The sequence below is a fragment of the Vicugna pacos genome, chromosome 19 (genome assembly GCF_048564905.1).
Source record: "Vicugna pacos chromosome 19, VicPac4, whole genome shotgun sequence".
In the NCBI taxonomy this organism is placed as follows: Eukaryota; Metazoa; Chordata; class Mammalia; order Artiodactyla; family Camelidae; genus Vicugna; species Vicugna pacos.
The window spans coordinates 35,094,103-35,111,468 of record NC_133005.1 but is presented as its reverse complement, the minus strand read 5'-3'; the positions used below and the strand labels follow the sequence as shown (position 1 = coordinate 35,111,468).

Sequence of the window (17,366 nt, the reverse complement as noted above, 5' to 3'; positions counted from 1 at the left end):
TCTTTTCCCTCAGTCCCGGCCGTCTTGCCATTGACATCATCGAGGAAGTTTAACACCCGCGAAAACACACTGCACGGCTGGTCCTCCAGGGGAAGTGCCTGGCCGTGAGCTGGGGCCCGGTCCCTCTCCGGAGGAGACAGTTCCCTGCAATCGGTGTGTCATTTCCTAGACTCCGAAGATAGGCAAGTGCTGTGACTCAGGCACCGGATGTGGGCGGGGGTGAGGCGCCTGGTGTGGCTGGGCCTGGATGGACATTGGAAGGAGTGTTGGGGGAGGGGAGGTGGCTGTGGAGCCCCTCAGCCTGTTTTGTGGTGTCGGCCAGGTTGGGGTGCCACCATTGAAGGTTGGGGGCTGAACATGCTTCCTGGGAACTGCCTTTGGGGGCACAGTGTGCGCTGTCATTAGCGAGTGACACGTGCACGATCTGCCACCTTTCTCCCAGTTCCTGGAGCTCCCCAACCCCCACAGCCCACCATCTGCACTGGTAAAAGGCAAAATGAGAGAGTCCTCTTAAAACAGAGAGCCTGGATTAGGAGGTCATCTGGCTACAGAGCTGGCACAAGCTGACCCTGGCAGGTGGCCACGTGTGAGCCTTGGATCCACACTGCCTGAGCTCTCATCCCAGTCCGGCCACTGGTGTGATCTGGGGCGAGTGACTCAGGGGGAAGGACACAAGGCCTTTCGAACAGGGCCTGGTACAGCGTCGGCAATGAAAGAACATCTTAGCCATTGATATTCGTAGCTGAGGAAAGCTAAGAGGCTGGGTTCTCTTGAAGGAAGGCGTCGCTTAAGTCCAGGGGCGTCTAGGAAGGGCTCAGCAGGATTATTTCTGGCCATTCGCAAGACACAGGTTCGGGGAGGACGTCCTCACATGCTTGGTTCCTGATGCCCAGGAGACGTCGCCGTATTATTAAGACTTCAGTGAAATGTCACAGGAGGGGGACATTTTGCTGCTTCCACGCTGTTTTCCCTGAGTCATTGCTCTGTCCTGTTCCCGCGCCCACGTTAACTCGTTCGGAACCAGACTTATTTTGAGGGGGGTGGAGTTGGGGTGGAGACAGGGTCGCTGGTCAGCCAGCCACTTGGAATCCCAGGTCCTTCTGCCTCCCAGGAAGGTCTTTCAGGTCAAGGCTGAACCATTCCCCTGGTGATTCAGTGCACAGTGGCCGTTTCTCGTCATTCCGAATTTATACATGAAGTGCATTTAGAAATATGTCCCTGTCAGAATTAAATCATTAAAGATGGGAAATAAAAAATGCCTAAAAACTTTGACTCAGCTTTCTGGAAAAGGTCTTTAAGGCAGCTTTGTTACCATGACTACAGCAAGGTTCCCACCCACCATTCTCTCACCGCCAGCGGCCTAGCCTCCGCTGAAGTGGGTAGGTTTTTTAAGTCAGAATGCTGACCTGCTGTCTCATCTCTGAAGGACACTGAATCCAGCCAGCATTTCTCAATTTTTCTCCCCAAGTGCCTTCATTGAAAGCCTCTGCTGTTGACAGATGTGTCTGTTGTTTGGAACCTATTAAATTTCCACCTCTTGGATACAGCCACTGAACTCCCATTAACTCTGGAGGGAGTCGGTGTGTTTGTCACTGGGAACGGAACTGGGGTTCTTATGTTTTGCTCAGACTAGAAGGTTGGGATAGATGGGTACGGGCAGCCTTGGGTCAGATCCCTCTGCTCACTGAGCCAGACCTTGCTTTTTTCTGTTTCTCAGTGGCCTTGGGCAAAACCGCCCCCGCCCCCCAGCTCTGAATGGCTTATGAGTATATTCATTTCTAATAATTCTTTCCCCTTCTTTCCCGTGGAATTAAACAATTTCAAAGATAACAGACTGTATGATCCTCCGGGGCTGTAGTTTTTTACTCATTAGAGGTGATGACATCTTTGAGAAGGTGAAGTAGGCTGTGGCCCCTCTTCCCAGGGACTTAGACCCACATCCAGAACTGCAGCAGGTGGATCCTGGGTCCCTGAAGCACTTTCATAGACTCTGGGTAAGAACCGGTCTGATCTCTTTCTCCACCTCTCCTCTGGGTTTACGGATGTGTACAGATGTGTCCCCGAGGCCCTGAGAAGTAAGGAGAGTCGCCTGGGGTCATCTGTTTTCATTCTTTCTCCTTGTCTCCTTGCTTGGCTTCTGTTCCCCTGGTCCTGCAGCAATTCTGCAGGTAGCAGCGAGGAAGCAGAGGAAGACCGGCTCACAGGCGTGGAGCAGGACCCTCTGGGCTTGAGAACTCAGACTCCACCCCTTAGACACACACCCTAGAGCATCTCCAACTAGCCTGGTCCAAGTCCTTCAGGGGGCTGGTTAAAGCTCAGATGACTGGGTCCCACTTCAGTGTCTGATTCTGTAACTCTAATGTGGAGCCTGAGAAGGTGCATTTCTAACAGATTCCTATGTGATGCTGCTGGGGCCAGTGTGAGGATGGCACTTTGGGGATGACACCGTCCTAGGAGAGCTCAGCTACAGGCAGATAACTGCCCAGGGAGGAGCTGCAGCCCCTTCTGGCTCCTGAGTTTGATGAGGTGTGGGCTGGGCTGGGTGTTCACCTGCTGGGCTCTCCGTGCGCCTGCTCAGCGGTTCTGCAGGAGGCTCCTGGGAGGGATTGGGACGTAAGTGGGGTGCTTTCAGTTGTCACAGTGTTTGGGAGCACAGATGGCATCCGATGGGAGGGTGCTGGGATTGTCCCTGTCCCTTCCAAAAAATCTAGCAGTGCCCCATCAAGAAACATCAAAACACGACAGTTGACCCTTGAACAACACGTGTTTGAACTGCTCGGGTCCACTTATACATGGATATTTTTTCAGTGAATACTAGTACCTGTATTTTTATGTTACCGATCTTCAAGTGTGGGGTAGAGTTTGTATTTGATCACAATGTATGGAATCACAAAAGCTAGGGTCTGCTTCCTGATGCTGTCCAGACGGTTTCAGCTTCCTGCCCTTGGGTGAGGTGTTTATCAGTCCCTTTGATTCTCAGACAGAGATAACAGTACTTGGATTTTCGGCTGTGAGGGGGTCGAAGCCCCAACAACCCCCGTGGTGTTCAAGGGTCAGCTGTACTTGGGTTTTTCTGAACCCGGTCCAAACTTCCCACTGGCCTGAGTTTGCTTACGTGCTCTCCTTTCAAAATCTATTCACACACGGAACAAAACATACAAAATCAAAACCTTGGCCCACTGGCTTTGAATTTTTGCCCGGACAGGTGCCATTTCTTCTGGGACACATCTCCTTTGAGCCCCCCTAACACCTTTCTTAAACACCCATCCTCTGACATTTGAGCAAAGTTACTTGAGTAGATTAAATCACAGACTCCTTCCTGGGACCGACAAGCCCACAGCAGTCAGCCCCAAGTCTGTCCATCTGGTGACATTTTTTATCCTGAATCACGCTTCAGTCATTTGCTCATTACTGGCTTTGGGTTTGTTTTTTTAATTTTTTTTGATGTGACATTGGACCTTCTAAATACTTCATTTAAAATTTTTCTTATTTTGATAAAATAGTCTAGACAACGTGATAAAGTACATGAGGGAGAACAGTGAGAAATACCCCTCCCCACTCCCTGCGAGTTCTCCCCCTGAGGGTGACCACCAGTCCCCACTGAGAGCTTGTACTTCTGTGTTCAACCAGGAATATTTTAGGCTTATGTAAATAGGAATATAGATAAATGCGTTTTTGGGGGGCTGTGTGTCTTGGTCCATTAATGGTGTTACACATGCATTGCCTTGTTTTATATGGTGTTAAGAGAATGTTCTAATTTCATTCTTTTGCATGTCACTGTCCAGTTTTCCCAGCATCCCTTATTGAAAAGACTCTTTTCTCCTTTGCATATTCTTGCCTCCTTTGTCATAGATTAATTGATTGTATGTGTGTAGGTTTATTTCTGGGCTTTCTATCCTGTTCCGTTGCTCTGTGTTTCTGTTTTTATGCCAGTACTATACTGTTTTGATTACTGTAGCTTTGTAGTATGGTCTGAAGTCAGGGAGCATGATTTCTCCAGCTCTGTTCTTCTTTCTCAAGATGGTTTTGGCTATTCGGCTATTGGTTTCCATACAAATTTTAAAATTATTCTTGTTCTGTGAAAAATGCTATTGGTGTTTTGAGTCGTTGAATTTTTAACCTGATACAGAAGCTTGGAGATAGTCACATGTCAGTTTGTCTAGAGGCGCCTCATTATTCTTCATGGCCATATCTCGCTGTGAGTTATCAGACTAGCTCTCAATTTGTGGACGTGTAAGTCCCGTCTAGTCTTAGGTATAACATGCCACACTGCAGCTGAATCCTCTTGCACGTCCTCTGCTCGCCTGTGGCCTTGTCTGTAGAACGTGTTTCCAGGAGGAGATTGCTGGGTCACAGACCTGATAGAGAAAGTGAGAGTTTTCACGTATGTTGGCAAAGTTGGGTGAGGCTCCCTGCGGGAGTGAGGGGAGGTTCTCTCTGGGGAAACGTGCCAACCCCAGGCTACATCTTTTTAGTGTGTTTTCTCACTAACGAGGTGTGTTGTGCCTCGGGGCCAACCTTTTGGGCTTTTGGGGCCACCATTTTGCTGTCTGTGGGATGGTCCCCTGAACTATGGAGTCTCTTCTCCTTCCAGGTGCCTGTGGTTAGCATTTAATTTCCCCTCTGGGGCTGTGTCTCAGTGTAGCACCCTGAACATTTGTTCAGGATTTTCCTGAAGCCTGCTGTTGAGCCCGGAGAATTCCCTCAAGTGGATCGGATTTTGCAAAAGCAATCCATTATCTTCCTTCATGAGCCCGCTGGAAGGTGCGCCACCTTTCTGTCAAAAGTAAACCACTGGGAGGCCTCGCCGGTGGCCATACTGGGCCCTGTTGAGCTGCCCCAGCGGCTCCTGTCCAGACACAGAGGACAGTGACACACACAGCCTGCATGCTGGGACTTGCCCGAGAGTTAACCCTGGAGCGGGAACGCCATCAGGCTATCTTTGTGGAGAGTCATCCTTCCGGACTCCGCATCCCATCCCAGCACCTCTGCTCTCAGCATAGCTGCCTCCCATTCTGGTGCCTGTGGCTTTCACTCCACTAGAATCGTCCCTGATCTAACAAGACAGCCGTCAGGCATGGAATGGATTCAGATCTTTGCAGGTGAAGATTGGATGGTGGTGGAACTGTAAATGTGTTTAAATGAGATGCTGGGAGAATAGGAATAGAAAGGCACAGATGGTCAGAGTGGGGTTGGCATTTTTGAGACGTGAATTGGTGAGCGTGTAGTGTTGATCTCTTTGGAGGAGTGTCACAAACTTGATGCCTACTGGTGACTTTCTGGTGGGTGGGGTATATTCTTTTTCCATAGTTAGACTTTGTTAACCCAATACACATGAATAAATGTCTTCTACAACGAAGTATGTCTGCCTTCATTTTCTTGAAGTGTGTGGTCTATCTTTTCTGGTTTCCTGCTTTTGTCATGGGGCATGGGTGTGGAGAGAAAATATTTCTTTGGGATAAGGGCAGTACTGATGGCTGTGTGACAGCTCATGGCAGCTGGGTCATGGCTTCATCCACAGGGGGACACAGTGCGGAAGGGTGGGGATTGTGGCAAATGGAGGGTACCTTCCCATCTAATACTGGCTGGCTGGTATTCAGCTCTGTCTGGTCCCATGAGGCCCTGCAGGCCCTGATTTAAAAAAAAAATTAAATTTTTTTATGGTTATTTTATTTTATTTTTTGAGGGGAGGTAATTAGGTTTATTTATTTATTTGTTTTTAGAGGAGGTGCTGGGGAGTGAACCCAGGACCTTGGTGCATGCTGAGCACACGCTCTACCACTTCAGCTGTACCCCCCACTTTTTAAGAGAAGCCCCAAATCTATTGGTATTATGTGAAGGTTCCCAATTTTTATATTATGGCAGTGAATTAAAATTTTTATAGAAATGTCACATAGGCCAAAGACAGCCTGTCTGACCTCTGAGACAGGCAATGGAGAGGCGGGAGGTAAGTGTGTTTTAGGAGGAAGAACACTAAAATGGCATTGGGTTTGGGGACAAAGTGGGTTGTGTCCCCCGTATCCCCTTCCTGCGGGGCCTCGTCCTCCCTGACTGCTTTAAAATATGTGATCCATTGTGTCTCTTTCAGATCCTGGCTCCACAGAGAGAACAGCCCAGAAAAGAAGGTTCCCCAGCCCTCCGCATTCTTCCAATGGCCACTCGCCCCAGGACACATCAGCAAGCCCCATTAAAAAGAAAAAGAAACCCGGCTTGCTGAACAATAACAATAAGGAGCAGGTAAAGGGCCGCCGGGACTGGCGTCCACACACGCAGCTCTCTGCGTGTACTAGCCACCGGTGTGCTTGGCGTTTAGCAAGCTGCCTTGCCCCGGCTGTTATTTGCATAAGACAAAAAGGACAACTCGAAATGGGCCTGTGTAGAAATTTCCAGCAGGTTTTCAGATCTCTTTTGGGGACAGGGCAGTGACCCAGATAAGATAAAGATACCATCCTCTAGGATTTGGGGATTTTCCTTGGGTGTCTTTTTTTCACACTTTAGGGGTATTTCCCCTTGTGGCCTGGGGATGCTTCCCTGCTGGGCCACGCCCGGAGGGCAGTGCCGAGCTCTGCCTGGAGGTGGTTGTGTGGCAGGAGCGTGCTCCCTTCTGGTCTCAATTTTCTCATCTGTAAAATAATGGGTTAAGGTCAGTGGTGAGAGGAAGCTGCTCTCTCTGCCCATTGCCCACCTCGACGTTGGTAGTTGGTTGCCATCCTTTCTCATAGAGCGGAGTCCCTGGCAGACCCCACCCTCCCTCTGCAGCCAGGGCCAGTCAGCTAGACGTGAGCGTCTGTTCACCAGCTTGGGTCTTGTCTAAGGAACTTTCTATAGCTCTACAATTCTCTGATGCAGGCTAGCGACTCTTCTGACTTAAAAAACCGAGAGATGCTTTCGTGGACCATGAGGTCAAGTCTCCTAGTGCTGGAGGAAGTCAGATGCCCGGAAGCTCTGATACCATTTGAGCAGGGATTCCTTGGGATGTAGTCATCCATTTGTGCAGATCATGGATGCTGAAGTGGGCCCTGGGGACTTGAGGTTGAATATAAAACAAGATTGTTGCTTTCACGGGAGGAAACCTAGCAACGGTTAAATGCCCAGGACTGTGAGAAGGGTATGGTTCTGTGCACGAATCTATTTTCACTCTCAAAATTACATAGCAAAATGCCAGCTCTGCTTTTGCTGTGTGGCCGTGGGCAAGTTAACCTCTTTGTGTCTGGTTTTCTCATTGACTGAGATGGGAATTACGATACCACTGCTATGAAACCCACAGGGCTGTTGTGAAGATGAATTGAGCTAAGTAACTACAACTACTACTACTTTGATTGTTAGTTTTAAAAGTTAATCCAGGGTCTACACTAAGTGGAATAATCACACAGACTATCCATGAAATGATTAAACAACAGTGATAGAAATGTTTGAGGCCTGCATGATTCAGTGTGATAGCCACAAACCACGTGTGGCCATCGAGCACTAGCAAAAGAGGCAAATATACACAAGGAACTGAGTTTTTAATTAAATTTAAATTTAAATGGCTGCCTCTGGTTTGTAGCTACCATGTGGGACAGACAGCTCAGATTTAAGGAGTTGGGAATCTCATTATAGGAGAAGAAGCTGGTGGGTTCTTAAGTAAATTTCTGAGGGGACTGCAGTTTGAAAAAACAGAGTGTTGGTAATAATAATAATACTAAAAGCAGTGCTTACAGTGTGCCCATGCTATTGTAAGCCTTTTTTCTGCATTCATATTTGTAATAACCCCATGAGGAAGGACTGTAGTTGTTTCCATTTTACAGATGAAAACACAGAGGTTCAGAGAGGTTAGATCACCTCCCCAAGGCCTCAGAGCGAGTAAGAAGCTTAGGTCTGTCTGTCTGTCTGGCTTGAAGCTGGTGACCACCCACTCCTGCCACCCAGGAGTCATCCCATATCTGTTGGACTGGAAGACTCAAGAAAGGAACGGGAAGGCCATAGATAATCCCCAGGTTTTAACTTTGTCTGTCACTCAACTTCTGGGGCAAACCCTCTCTTACCAGTTCCCAGTAAGTCACGAAGCAGCATTGTCCCCTCTGGAAAGAGATGGTCTCCTAGTGCCTCGTCTGTGAGTGCACTCACGCTTTGGGAGTTCCTCCCTGGACTGGAAGAAGTGGCTGGCATCTCTGTCTGGAAACTGATCAACTTGGGCAGTTCACGCATTTTCTTCTCTCCTTTCCTCATCTACTTGTTGATACCACTCGTGTAACACTGAAGCCTTGTGACCAGAATGGTGTGTTTGCGACTCTTGGTCCCCCTCTGGACTGGCAGCCTCAGAAAGTGGCCAGTGGCTGCTGTTGCCCAGACTTGGACACAGGGTGGGAGCTCGTGAATGCAGGACACACTCTGGCTGTGGAGCAGAGCAGAGCAGGGGTGCCTGGACACAGGGCATGACGGTGCTTCTGAATAATCTTGGATAGAACCATGGCCCCAGAGGGAAAGGGTTCCACACCTGGACACCTGGCTCCTTCTGGCCCCACTGCATCTGGGAAACTCACCATGTGACCTTGTCTGTTGCTTTCCCATCTCTGAGCCTCAGTTACCTTGTAAAGTGAGGAGTGAAATTCTAAGATCGATTGTAGGTTTTTGTTTTTCACATCTCAAACTCCCTAGGGCTGAATGGCCAGGAGTTGGCAAAGGAGAAATAGCCTTCACTGCAGAGAATAGAAATTCCTGACCCTTGACCCCGTAATTCATTCTAGCATATCATGTTTGCATAGAAGGGGCAGTCTCCCTCACGCACAATCTGTTTTCCGAAGGGGAACTTAAATTCTGCCTCTTTTTTCTTTTCTTCTCTTCCCTTTCCGTTTTCTTTCCTCTTTCTTTTAGAATGAAAAGAATTTTAAAAATGAGGGAGTTAAAAGCAAAGTGTAGGTTTGCATAAGTTGGGTTTTACCAATGTAATATAACTTCTGTTAGTAACTGACATTTGAATGAAGACCGTGAGATTTCAAATAACAACTTGTATTTCTGGGCTCCTGTAAAAACTCAGAAGAATCCAGCAGTAAGCTGGAGTTGCGTAGTGCCTGGGCTGTATAGACACAGGGCCCCTGTGCTCTGGTTTTTCGCACTCCCCACCCCTCCCTATAATGTTACACCCTGCCAGCTTTGCTCTCCCTTCTGCCTCTGGCTCTTTAAGTGTTAAGATTCTTTTGATTTTTTGCAAATAACAAGATTTTATACCCTCTTCCTCTTTTTCTTCACTCTACAGTTCTTTTTTGTGTTCCTATGTTCTAAGAAGAAAACCTTTGTAGCCTAAAAATACCAACCTCCCCCCACGTGTTTTTTCCCATTTTTCGTAGAGACCTTTTATCACAAAATGGAAATAAAGATTAAGTTTTAAGATTTCACCCATTTTTTCCTATATTGGGAAATCATGACTTGTAGGGGAATTTTAAGGGTTTTGAGAAGAACTTCAAGACACATCTATTTTTAGAGTAAAAATCTAAAGTTTCTGATTAAATTTTTTTACAACCCTCTGTCCAGTAAGGTTTCACCTTTTAGGAAAGGTTTGAAAACATATAGGCGCTTTTTCTTGGGACTAGGGTGAAAAGTTGCTTCTGGCATTGTGTGGAGGAGGATCAGGTTGCTAAATGTCCTGCTGGGGCAAGACATACCTTGTGCCAAGGGACGTTAGGGCCTTTACTGAAAAATACCAATTTAATTTGTAGTTCTTGGGACATTTTGAGTTTGAGAGTCCTTTGGGGAGGTTTCCCCTCCCCCACTCCTCCTTTACTCCTCTGCCCCTCCCTTCTTCCTTTTTTCTTTCCCTTTTCCCTTTGCTTTTCTTCTTTTTTCTTTCTCTTTAAAGGATTGAACAATAATCTGCTAACAGATTTATGCCAGAGGGCCTCAGGTATACCTTTGATCGAACATGGCAAAGAAACGATGGGGCCCCTTCATCCCCTCTGAGTGCAGGGGTACACGTATAAATCGGCGGGCTAGGACTTATACTTTGTTGGGCATGGGTTGTCTTAAAAACTGGGACATTTCACAGACCCTTGTTGGGTGGGGGCAGTGTATTAACAGCTGAGACAGGTCAGGGGACAGACAGCAGGGCTGCCCGCTTCTCCCTGAGCCCTGGTGGCCTGGCCCCCCTGGGTGTCGGCCTGGCTGCCTTGATCACGGGAGCTGAGCGCCCTTAAGTCAGGCAGGAGCTCTGCCCCTCCCCGCTGTCCCGCCGGCGCCGAGGCTGGACGCCAGCGTTGTGATTCCACACACTGCAGGGCTGAGCAGCTTTTCTTACTACAGAGATATATTATGCAGATAAACGAAAGCTGGGCGAGGACTCTTCATCTCTGTTACCTGTGTGGCCCTGGAAGGAATTCGAGTTTGTGGTCCCCTCCCCTCACCCCCCAGCCCCACAGACGTGTACCCTGTGCTCACACCCAGCCTCATCCTCTGGTTTATGCAAACCAGGTGTGGCCCGGAGCCCGTTTTTGTGAATAAGGTTTATTGGCCCAGAGCCACATCCTCTCCCTTCCATATCATTGAGATTGCTCTTGCTCTCCTGTGACAAGGGTTGAGTAGTTAGAACAGAGATCACATGACCTGCAAAGGTTCAGTGACTTACTATCTTTAAAGAGCCCTTTTATAGAGAAAGTTTCCTGGCTCCTGGTGTAGACTGAGGTGTTCCAGAAGTGGACGCTCAAGCCTGTGTATTTTCTCACAGAGCCAGCCCGTGGAAGAAGCAGGGAAATGAGAACGTTTGCACTCCAAGCCTGCAATTACCCCGTAACAACACAGGTTGTAACCTGTTTGCTTTACCAGCAGTCTGGGAACAGACTTTGTGCATGTGGGGGCGGCAAACCCTAACTTATTTTACCTGAAATGATTTGCCTTTCCTTTTAAACGTTCCATATCTGTTATCAGATGATTTTTACGGAGTAGGAAACGCTTCGAAGCAGCAGATAAGGCAGGTATCTGATTGACCAGGAGATTACCAGGCAGCTAGTTCTCAGCACCAGCTGCTGCTTCGCTTCAGGAAAGGGTGAAATCTCCTGAAAAGAGTAGAGGGCAGTCCAGCCCTCACTCCTCACCGTCCTCCCAGGAAAGCCACCGTGAGCCAGGCGGGGGCCGGGGCAGGGATGTGGTGGGAAACTTCACTTGTGGAGTGGCAGTATCTCTGCTTCTATTCGATGGAAAAGACTTAGGTTGCCGGCTTGGGAGATGAGCTGTCATGCTCGATTCTTCTCGTTTCATTTAGGTCTTAATGGCTCTTCCTGGCCTATTATTAACTTACTAAAAGGAAGTCAGGCCCTGAAATATGGCTTATTGCTATCTTGCAGAAGCCACAAAGCATCCTGGAAGACCCCACTCAGGTTAGGAATAGTTCTGCTTGCTTGATGAGTACAGTTTATCTTTCAGTGGGAATTCCTTCCTCCTCCTTCCCCTCCGCCAATCCCCCCTTTAACAACCCCCCCACCCCAAAGAAACTCAAACACCCATTTTCCTAGGCGGATAGCAGGTCCTCTACATTGGTGGCTTTCAACTGAGGGTGGTTTTGTCCTCACCAAGGGACACTGGGCAGTGTCTGGAGACATTTTTGGTTATCACACAGTTTTGTGAAGCGAGGGTGCCACCAGCACCTAGCCAAGGCTGATGCCACTCACCCTAAGTGCCCGGGACAGCTGCCTACAATGAAGAATTTTCTGGCCCAAGATGTCATCTGAGTTGAAAACCCCTTGCTCTAGATGCTGGTATCTTTCCATGTCCCCTTCTTTTATGTTTCTAGTTGTCTTTCTAATTTTCAGATCTTTTTTCCCCCTCTCCAGCTTTTTGTATTAAGCAGAAGTTACTTTGAATTATAGAGAATGTTCTCTGAGGGGGTCACTTAATCATCAGAGTTTTTTCTGCATCCAGCATCATCTTATGTGGGGCCTAGTGCTGAGAGAGAGTCCTGGGAGACCCAGGCTGGAGTCCTTGCTCTGGGCTTGGAGGGGGGTCAGATAAATCTTTTTAACCTAGTTTTCTCATCTGTTCAGTAAGATTCGTGGTATCTACCCTGAGTACCTCTGCGGGTGGTTGTGGGGATAAAATGAAGGTGGTGTGTTGGAAAATGTAACGTGGGAAGAATATCGTGACAATGATTTTATTCTCTGGAAACCAAGTAGAGTTCTCTATTTTAAATGTTGAACTGAAACAGGGAAATAACTGTACTCAAGAATTATGCAGCCGCCGTAATAATAAGTCTTAGCTGTGTTCTTAGTAGAAATGATGGTAGGGGGGCTTAGAAGGACTGGTTCACAAAGATTTGCTAAATAAGCATCTGTGAGGCTCTTTATCAAGGAGTCTGGAAGTAGCAGGCATTTCGAGAACATTAAAACCTCATTAAAAAGACCAGGAGCAAGGTGGGGAGGGTAGAGCTCAGTGGTACAGTGCGTGCTCAGCATGCACGGGGTCCTGGGTTCAATCCCCAGTACCTCTATTAAAAATAAATAGATACTGGGGGTTCACAGTCCTTAAGGCAGTAGCCTGCTGCGATGCCCTTTGCCTGGCAAAACAGTAAAGCTGTTCTTTTCTACCCTCTACCCCACCCACCACCATAAATAGATAAATAAATCTAAACCCAAACAAGAAAGCAAAAACAAAAACCAGGAGCAAGACAGGGGTGCCTGCAGTCTCGGCCACTCTTTCCTATTATCCTGGGGGTCCTAGGCAGTAAAAGAAGGCGGAAAGAAAAATACTGTAAAAATATTCAGTGTGGACAAAGAAAACTAATGTTACTTAGAGATAAGGTTTTTAATCAATAAATTATTAGAACTGTTTATGTTTGAGGTCAGTATTAAAAATCTAACAGCCCTTCTGTGTACCAACAATAACTTTTTAGGAAATGTAATAACAAAGAAGGTCCCATTCGCAGCAGCCACAAAAATTATGCAGTTCCTAACCCATATGTGAGCTCTTTACAGGGGAAACGGTAATGCTTTCCTGACGGACAGGAAAGAAGCTTGTTAGACAAGGAGGTTTACTCAGAGGTAGGCACTCTGGTTATGGCTGAGCTGTTGTCCACAGAATCAAGGCTGAATGGGCTGAGTAGCTGTCTCAAGGTCACATAGCCACTTACCAGGTCATTTTGACACTAAGCACCAGACTTTCTCATGCTTTCTGAACAGGATTTCTTACTGGTTTCCAGTAGACATTTTCCTAGTGAGTTTCTTCTGAGGGACTATATGTGCTGGGAGGGTGGGTCTGCTGAATCGTATAAAATATCATTAGGGAAGCATTTCTCTTGCTTACTGCCATGAATTGGCCACCCCCTCTCTCATCTTTCTGCCACTGTTGGTTCTCAGTAGGAAATGCAGCTTTTCTGCGAATACTCAGACCTACCCTGTTCTAGGGTCATGGTTTTAGGGAAGCCTCTTGTTGGCTCTGAGTGCTTTATGCATTGGGGGTAGACTTAAAAACTTGATCATTTTTGGTGACTCAAGTCCAATTGATCTACTCCGCAGAAGACTCCCAGGGCAAACTGCTATACTTTTACTGGCGTTATATGTTTAGATTTCCTTACGTTGGGCTGATAATCATATTAGCAATGTTAGTAATGGTGGCACTGTGTTAGACACATACGTTATGTGATCCCATTGAATTCCAACCACAGTACCATGAAGTTAAGCATTCTCGCCCCCATTTTACAGATGAGAAAATTGAAGCTGAGAAGTTAAGAGACTTGCCCTGAGTCATGCAGCTGGTGGAGCTAAAATATGAACCCAGTTGTACCTGGGTTGTAGCCATTGTACTGTCCTGCTAGGGCTGCCGTAGACACCAGCTTTTCAATCTGTGGCCTCTTAAAATACAAGAAGAAAAGATAAATCTCAATATCCACTAACAACCTGTAAACTCTGTGTTTAGTAGAATAACCCCAGGTGGCTTTTTAATGAATGTGTGAAATGCTGTAATTTTCTTTTGTTGTGATTGATGTATTTGTTCAAATTCCTTTTGAGAATGCACATTTGTTTTGAAACCAAACCTGTCTTTCTTGCCTACATTTCAGTCAGAACTAAGACATGGTCCGTTTTACTATATGAAGCAGCCACTCACCACAGACCCTGTTGATGTTGTACCGCAGGATGGACGAAATGATTTCTACTGCTGGGTTTGTCACCGGGAAGGCCAAGTCCTTTGCTGTGAGCTCTGTCCCCGGGTTTATCACGCTAAGTGTCTGAGACTGACATCGGAACCAGAGGGGGACTGGTTTTGTCCTGAATGTGAGGTTAGTTCCTGACGAGTGAATGCGTTGTCTGCCTCGCTTCCTCTCTTCTCTCTTTCTTCCTTTTATTTGTAATTTTTCGAATAATCCAGACACAAGGAAAAGAGACATTTCTTGCCTTCCGTCTGCTCTATCCTGGTCACCCACTTTTTTGGACCAATCGTGGCAGTGGCCTCAGCACTGCAGCTCTTTGGAAAGACAATTGCACTGACTATCATTTCTGATTCTTCGTGGGTCTCTGGATCACTCTGAGATCTGCAGCCTTCTCTGATTCTCCTGTAATGAACATTTCAGAAATTAACTCACAAACGTCTAACAGCTCCTGAATTTTAAAAAGATCTCATGCTATTTCCCCGCTTCTTGGATGTTGTCTGTACTTCATCATTGAATTGTCGGCAGTAGCCAGGGGAGACCAGCGTTGGTCGTATGTTCCATGTGGTTGCCATCTGATGCTTTCATTCATGCACCAACTGTTTCTCCAGTGCCTGTCAGGTACCAGGGATTCGACAGGGAAACAAAAAGAGGCCTGAATCACATTCTTTTCCACAGAAAAGGACAAAAACCAAAATAAATAAAATCATATGTAATGTGTTTGAAGAAGAGTGTTCTGGAGAAAATGAATTGAAAATGAGGAATAGGGAGTGAGGGGTGTGTGCAGGGTGTTCACATTTTAAATGAAGAGGTCCTGTAAGTCCTCATTAAGATTTGAGAAAGACTTGAAGAAAGGGAAGGAGTGAGCCATGGAGCCGTGGAGCTGTGGGGAAGTCCGTCCAGGCACAGGGGCTGCAGGTGCAGAACCCGAGGCAGAAACTCACCAGTGTAGTGATGGGAACATGTGTATTTCATTTGTACCAAAGCCTAAACATTCTTCGCGAAAACGCTTGTTACGGTTTCTACTCTTCTGAGGTGTCTTCTCATCTTTGCAACTTCCAGCAGTGATGCTTTTTTCAAAATGCTGCAAATAAGAATGTCACCTACAGCATCATGTAATGGGGAATGTCACCTGGACTCAAAGGTATATTGGCATTAGATTTCAAATGAGGATGCTCTCTATGTATAAGATGGAAAGCTCTGTCCCAGATGTCGAGAGTGGGGGAAAAAGCAAACTCTTAGGGTCTGTAACCCCGCTTTTGGGTACTGAAAGGAGAAGAATAAGAAATATATGGAAAGCAATTAGACCTCACATCGGCAAGATGATGACATTTTCATGGAGTTCGGCCCCTAAAATTGCAAAAGATGGCCACCGGTTCTCTTTGGGCTACGATACTCAGGACACGTGTTGCCCAGCGATGCCCTTCTGTCCAGAACCTGACCTCGTTCTGCTGCATTTAGTGTGGGAACTGGAACCTTCATCTATTTCCTGTCTCTCCCACTCCTTCCCGATGGTATAATAATTTTACAGAGAAGATAGTGGCTCGGATAGGATGCTTTTGCTGCAAATAATAAATGTTGATAAAAGGCTGAAACAATAGGGATTTGTTATCATGCGTAGAAAGAACCCAGTGGCAGGCCAGAGTTTGTTCAGAGCCAGACTGTCTGCATTTCATTGTGGAGATGATGTGTCTCTCATGGCCACAAGGTGGCCGCTGAGGATTTTGTCACGTGTAGGTGTCTAGACAAAAATCCCCCTGAAAGGAGTATCTCTTCTCACATTCCTTTTAACCAAACAGAAGATTTTGCCTGTCAGCCTGCAGCTGACAAGCCCTTGGGCTTGTTGGTCTGAGTCAGATCACCAGTCCCCATGCAAGAAAGGCTTGAAAATGTTCATCTGGTACTTTCAGTCTGTAATGTGGGAACCAGGCATTGCCGGCCTGGAGAAAGGGGCTGGAAGAGGGGAGGGGAAGGGGTAGGGGTGAGTGAGCAACCCAAGTGTTCACCATGGAGAGTTACCTGGAAATGAACTGGAATTCAGACAGACAGGTGTTCTGTGTCTCAGAGACCCGAATCTCTTCTTCCGGGGTGAATTGATGAGGTGGTCACCGGGGAAGAAGAGCTGTATCAGACTGAATCTAAGCAATTAGATACGTGCGTCACGGTCCGATTTCAGCTTCTTAGTGCCTCTTCTGTTGCCCTTTTTCTCAACAACCCACCAGACACCCTTGAAGGTTTCCTTTGGAGGAACCAGAGATCTGAAGAATGGAAATGAAATCCAAATTAACTGGAGAAAATTTTTCTCAGCTCTCCCTACACAGATGGTTCAAGAGTGTTTCCTGACATCACCAAAATCTGCTATTTTTGTTGTTGCTGCTGCCTTAAGGATTCTGAAGCTCTGAGATAAAGTACCCGGTTTACGTAGCAGAATCTGGTTTCAGACGTTTCTTTGATGGGAATTCCCCTTACAAAGTGACGTTTATTGCCCAAGAGATAGACAGCTACACTCTGCTCCATGCGTGCTTTGCCAGAACATCCCGAGTGGGTTCACATCACTGGTGACAGAGAATGAAGTCGTATTTATTATTAGTTCACTACCATCCCTTGGATTCTTTCTACAGGGAAGCCTGTCCCCTTCTATCAGTGATGTCATTAAGTTAATGTCTTGTCAGTTTCCTGAAAGATAGCCCAGAACCTTAAGAAGATCAAGTGAAGTAGCTGATTCATTGTATGAAGAAATTACCCTGAAACCATCAGTGGCCTTTCATGTACTCCTTTTTTTTTTTTTTTGAATTTCACGTCCTCTTCTCCAAACCCAAGGTTGCAAAAATGACGAGCTTTCAGGTCCTTGCCCACCCGCACCTTTTTCAGATTATATCATCTACAAGAGCTAAAAAACACTTCTTAATAAGGTAATCCATGGATGGGAATTGGTGTGCTTTTTAATTTTTATCCACTGATCCAGCGCACACAAGTTAAGTAGATTGGAGTCTTTGTCAAGTGAAACAATTGGTCTCATTTAGATGGGAATTATTTTTTTTCAGTGTGAGCTTTACTGGCAAATTAGGAGGAAAGGGAAATGAACACATGGGATGTAACTCTTTTCCCTAACTGGATATTTGTGTCATTTGACTTGTAGAAGATTACAGTAGCAGAATGCATCGAGACTCAGAGTAAAGCCATGACAATGCTCACCATTGAACAATTATCCTACCTGCTCAAGTTTGCCATTCAGAAAATGAAACAGCCAGGGGTAAGAAGG

General features: G+C 46.7%; 1 protein-coding gene across 16 annotated transcripts in view; it reads left to right on the top strand.

Moving 5' to 3' along the window:
* Positions 1–17,366, top strand: part of ZMYND8 (zinc finger MYND-type containing 8) — a 108,488-nt gene that overhangs the window by 27,995 nt on the left and 63,127 nt on the right. For 11 of the 16 annotated variants that reach the window (XM_006202448.4, XM_006202442.4, XM_006202441.4 and 8 more), the window contains 3 exons: positions 6,089–6,237; positions 14,018–14,236; positions 17,244–17,357. In XM_006202448.4, coding sequence (XP_006202510.1) covers positions 6,089–6,237; positions 14,018–14,236; positions 17,244–17,357 — 482 coding nt within the window. The remainder of the gene's footprint in view (positions 1–6,088; positions 6,238–14,017; positions 14,237–17,243; positions 17,358–17,366) is intronic. The other 5 variants (XM_006202451.4, XM_006202447.4, XM_006202445.4 and 2 more) reach the window with 1 other exon arrangement.